This window comes from Liolophura sinensis, chromosome 2 (genome assembly GCF_032854445.1).
Source record: "Liolophura sinensis isolate JHLJ2023 chromosome 2, CUHK_Ljap_v2, whole genome shotgun sequence".
Lineage (NCBI taxonomy): Eukaryota > Metazoa > Mollusca > Polyplacophora > Chitonida > Chitonidae > Liolophura > Liolophura sinensis.
The window spans coordinates 15,179,485-15,184,846 of record NC_088296.1 but is presented as its reverse complement, the minus strand read 5'-3'; the positions used below and the strand labels follow the sequence as shown (position 1 = coordinate 15,184,846).

The window sequence follows — 5,362 nt, the reverse complement described above, 5'->3', positions numbered from 1 at the left end:
ACACTCGTATTAGGCGACATTTAGGGAATGTGAAGGGGCGGTGCCACAGCAAATCGAGTGATAATTGTGTCCTAGCATGTCACGTTAAAGACTGCAATGATCACGTCAAATGCTAGGATACATTTTTCACGCAATCTGCTGTGGTTCCGCCCCTCAAGAACTAAAGTGGGTAATGAACATAGGCCACGCTGTACTGTTTATAAGGCATGTCCACAGGTAGTCAATGTAGAGTGAAGCACGATGGGGACAGTGAACGCTGTTCTCACGGTTCTAGCCGTATTCACCACTTACTGCAATTCTTTGTGTCCAGTTCATCCCAAATGCTCCTGTAGACCGGCAAATGGCACGGACATTGTCTGTACACAGTTCAGTAGAACGATTCCTCGATTTTTGGACTCGCCCGTCAACTTTCGACGTCTAATATTGTCAAACAAGCGGACTTGTTCAATCGAAGAGGGCTCCTTCTTGAATGTGAGTGCCACTGTGTTAAGCATTAACTATGTCCAAATCACAACGTATGGTTGCGAGGATTTTGTTGGACTGGAAGCGAAGCTCGTCGAGTTGCTCGTTTACAGAACTACGCTCAGCTTAATCCCAAAATGTGCGATTGCTAACCTGACAAGGTTGACTAGACTCGACTTAACGTACAACCAGATCACTGATATCCACACTGAAGATTTTGAAAGCCTCAAGGATTTAACATATTTAAGCCTTGCCGGGAACAAAATTACAAATGTCGAGCCCGGATGTTTCAGAGGTCTTGACAAATTAAGCACATTAGACCTAAGATTCAACAACATTGCTCAACTCTCAGATTTTTCGTTTCAAGGTCTCGTGTTTCTGCAGACGATATTTTTGCAAAATAACAGCATAGTCAGCCTGCCTCTGAGAATCTTTGATACATCCACGAAGCTAGAAAGTGTACGTCTTGAAAACAACGACTTGGAGGCACTTCCGGGTAATATTTTTGACCACACTGTTAATCTGAAATATTTTTATGTTACAAACAATCGGTTATCATCTCTTCCACCTTTGATATTCTCCAAAACTACCAGTTTATATCAGCTAGGCCTCAGTGCAAACAAGTTGAGAGATATACCTCTGAATCTGTTTAACTCAGCTCCTAGTATTCGGTTCATATGGTTGTCAGATAACCAGTTAAAAACCTTTAACTTTGATGTCGTATCAGGATTAAATCTTCAATATTTGCACGTTAACAGAAAAAGAAACAGCCCACAGGCTATAGATAGCTCCAAGTACGAATCCTTCATCAGCGGTCTCTTAAGGAACTCTCCTTCAGTTCTCTCCCTGAAACTTAGAAACAACGGTATCAAATCTCTACCGCTGGGAGCTTTCAGTGAATTAAAGGTGCTTAATACATTGGATCTCAGTCAGAACAAGATCGACGAAATACCGGAGAGATTTCTGGCCAACTCCCCCAAGGTAAAGTACCTTATGCTACAACACAATCACATCAAGGAGATTCCACCAGATATCTTCACAGATTTGGATTCAGCGCTTTACCATCTGGACTTGTCTGGTAATCAACTGTCATCCACTGCCGCGAAGAGGTTAGTGGGGCAGCTACCGAAACTGAGAAGTCTTCGTGAGCTTTTGCTGTCCGATATGCCACTACCCTCCCTGTCAGATAACATCACAGAACTGCTCGGCCTGATGAATATACTACATTTACGCAACTGCTCCCTAGACGAGACAACTGAAATTCGCAAAATGTTGTCTGCAAAGGAGACCGATTTTTCGAAGAACAGTCTAAAGACATTCGGAACAGCCAGTGGACCAGTGAGTATTACAATCTCTTACATGACTTTGAACATATCCTATAACTATCTTCCAGAGATTAACATATTGTTTTCTCCAGTGCGGTCTATCAGTATAGAGCTTCACGCAGACAACAACCAGATAGAGAAAGTTACGTTATCTGGAAATGGCACCACCTTCGTCTACTTCCGACATTTAAGCCTGGCCCATAATTCAATCAGACGTTCCTTGAAAACATCACGTTTAAAGGAATGCACCATTTTGGATCTTTCACACAACAGGTTTTCAAACGTTACAGAGTTCCCCTTGATGGATCCTTCAATATCAACCCCTTGTACAACTTTCCAGGTGATCACTTTGAACTTTTCTCACAACGTTATTACCAACATTTCCCCAAATGCTTGCCTTGGTCGCGTCACTACTCTTGACCTCAGTTACAATCAGCTAACAGCACTGCCGTTTTTAATCCCCGTCTACAAAAGTCTGACCATAACTCTGAAGAGTCTTTTCTTGATGGGAAATAAGCTCTATTCCTTGTCACCCGATATACTCGGAGGACCACGTACTTCACTTCGCACTATAGATATCCGTTTAAACCAGTTTCGTGAAATTGACAATTTGAAAGAAATCATCACATCGAGCCCTCTCGCTGAGGTTTACCTGGCCGGGAATCCACTCAGCTGCAACTGCAGTTTAGCGTGGATGAGGGCTGAACAGGTCTCTATGAAGTTTGACAAGGTCCGATGTCAAACGCCCCCAAAAGCCAGTATGTTCCTTTTACAGTGTTATTCTATGGAGTCTTGTTTTCTGGGCAAAACATCCTTCCCACCTTCGTCCGCTGAAACACATACATTTTGTGACGAAGACATCGCCTTGGAGATCTATAATCTGACTTGGAGTACGAATAACGAAAAGATTGAAATTCGCTGGACTACACAGGGACCAGGAGGGGTTCGGGGAATGAAGCTGACCTACCGTGACACACAGGACTCTAAAATTGACACAGAGATACTGATTCACCCTGACCGGAGGTCCGTCGTTATGGACGAGTTGTTAGAGGGTCGTACCTACAATGTCTGCATAGTCGTGGAAAACACACCGGAATCTTTATCAGACCCCTCCTGTGTCGTTGTCACAGGCAACAGACGCAATACAGACCCCTCCTGTGCCGATGTCACAGGCAACAGACGCAATACACAACTGATGATCATTGCCCTTGCTGGCTGTCTTGCAGTGTGTGCGGTCGCATTGTTTGCACTGTTGCTTTGCATGTTGATAAAGCGATGCGGTGCAAAAGTGTGTTTTGAAGCAAATCCTGAACAGCCAACGCATTAACCTGTTGCAAACACTCAATATCGTGCAAATTATGCCAACGGCAATTCTGAACAGTTTACGGAAAACGATTATGCTTATGTGAACGATAGTAACATGATATGAAACATTCAGGAACCAGTCGAGAAACTACGCCAGGACAATTTATGAAGGTAGTAAAGACACGGGAATGTATTGTCAAAATACAAAAAGACTTCTTTTAATAACACGTTCCTTTATCTTCTAGAAAGAAAAATTACTTTATTTTATTATTATTTCTAATTTTATTATGTTATCTTTTTTTTCTACTGCAGAATGTCACTTATTTATTTGCATCCAAACACTGTACATACGTGTGTGTAAAATTATGACAAGTAAATGCAATTTAGAGTATGACATGTAAAAAAAATGTCAGTGGAGTGTACACTGTACAGCGACTGAGGAAGAGATTTTTCTTCGAGTACTTGAAATATTTCGTTACATGCATTTTGTTTTTATAATGTGTAATGAATATCCCACTGTATCTTTTCTTGCCATGTTTGCAGTGTAATTTTACTGATACTTATACCCGACGTATGCCTAGCGTGTAGTGTATAACCTATAGTATTATTATACATTTTAGAGTTGCTACGTTTTAAATTTTGTATAATATGTACAAATTTAACTTGTGTAGGTCAAAAAAACTATATTTATGTTAGTGTATCCATGTGGCTCACCTGTGCTAAAACAAAAAAAAATTCGCCACGTCCATTGTTCACTTGGTTTTTAATAATTATGACGTTACCCGAGGCGATAAGCTCTCGTTGTCGAAAGCAAGCTGGTAGAATAAGAAATATAGTACTATAACTGCCATGACTTTACAATAATATGCAAATGTAACAAATTGATGTGCAGAGCATGTCTTGTTGGGTATCATTTACGGTTTATTTTCAATAGTGCTAAATGAATATAGGCGACAGGTTTAATAAATGAAACAAACTATATTGCGAACCTTAATGAAGTTCCGATTGTATGATTTTTATTTACTTATGTCATTGTTGTTAAGCATCATAGTAAAGAATTTTTCGCTTAATAACGGCGCCGGGTAGACTTCCTCGGGAAAACAGCGCCCCAGCTAGCCAGATGTGGATTCGAACTCATGATCCATGGGTCAAAGCCCAGTTGCCTCCTGTTAAAACGAATGTTTTAAATGTAATCGAGAGTACTGGACCCCAGCCAGTTATCTGTATACGGACACGTACAGCGGTAAGTCTGGTTAGTTCACCTACAATGTACGAGCATTTCGATAACACCTGCATAGACTGATATGGAAATGTTCTTCCCGTTACCGATACAAAACTAAATTTAGATGGATATACGTAATAATATGCCTGTCACACGGGTACAAAGTTTGTCAGAGAAAACATATGTGTTTATGATTGATGTGGATTATGAGGACTTTGACATGCGTCTTTATATGTCTTTATTTACCGTTAGTGCACTGCAATAGTTGTTGCAAATGTGACTTTTTTCAGTGGCATTTAAAAGTTGAGAGTGGGGCTAAGACACGATGGATTTCTTATGGATAACAACTTCTTAGTTATGACGCACACAATTGACCCACTGTATGAACAGATACATGGCCCGTCTATAAGCTCCCCACTATTTCCTATTGTCCCCGATATCTATCTTACAGGACTTGAGCAGTCAGCATTAGTTAGCTCGCACATACGCCCAGTCTGCTGGCACCGAAAAGTGGACACCTTTGTAGCACTTCACCCAAATGACAACCCGCAAAAATACCTACTATCAGCGCATCAAATTTACCACGAACACCGAGAAAGACCAACAAATCCCTCTCCTTGATTTCCTTATTAAGACAGATGACCAACTCACAACTACAGTATATGGCAAGCCTACCCATTCCGACCTATATATCCACTACAAATCTAACCAGTCTCCAGAAACTAAAGCCGCCACCATAACTGCTCTAGCCAAAAGAGCCACCTCTATATGCTCAACCGACTTAGCATCAGAAACCAACCACCTGCAAAATGTATTTACTAACCTAATTGGATACCTGGCAGACATGGTAAACCTACTCATAGGCGCCACCACTAACCCAGGGCCTTCGATGAAAGCCCTGGTGTCCAAATAACAGTTCCATACAAAGGTCACACGAGTTATTAGATCGCCCAGTTATTAAAACAAAACACTGGTATAGAGACCATATTCAGGACTCAGAACACCCTGACAAACCATCTTCAAGCAAATGGAAGGAACATGTCCACGC

The 5,362-nt window shown here is 41.3% G+C and overlaps 1 protein-coding gene across 1 annotated transcript; it reads left to right on the top strand.

The window, feature by feature from the left end:
• Positions 1-240: 240 nt before the first annotated feature.
• On the top strand, positions 241-4,289 carry LOC135462519 (toll-like receptor 6). The gene has a single exon (XM_064739744.1). The coding sequence runs from the start codon at positions 241-243 to the stop codon at positions 3,112-3,114; it is 2,874 nt and encodes a 957-aa protein (XP_064595814.1). The 3' UTR covers positions 3,115-4,289.
• The last annotated feature ends 1,073 nt before the right edge of the window (positions 4,290-5,362 follow it).

Excerpts from the sequence above, each read along its gene's own strand:
- LOC135462519 (XM_064739744.1), top strand. The coding sequence starts at position 241 with ATGGGGACAGTGAACGCTGTTCTCACGGTTCTAGCCGTATTCACCACT.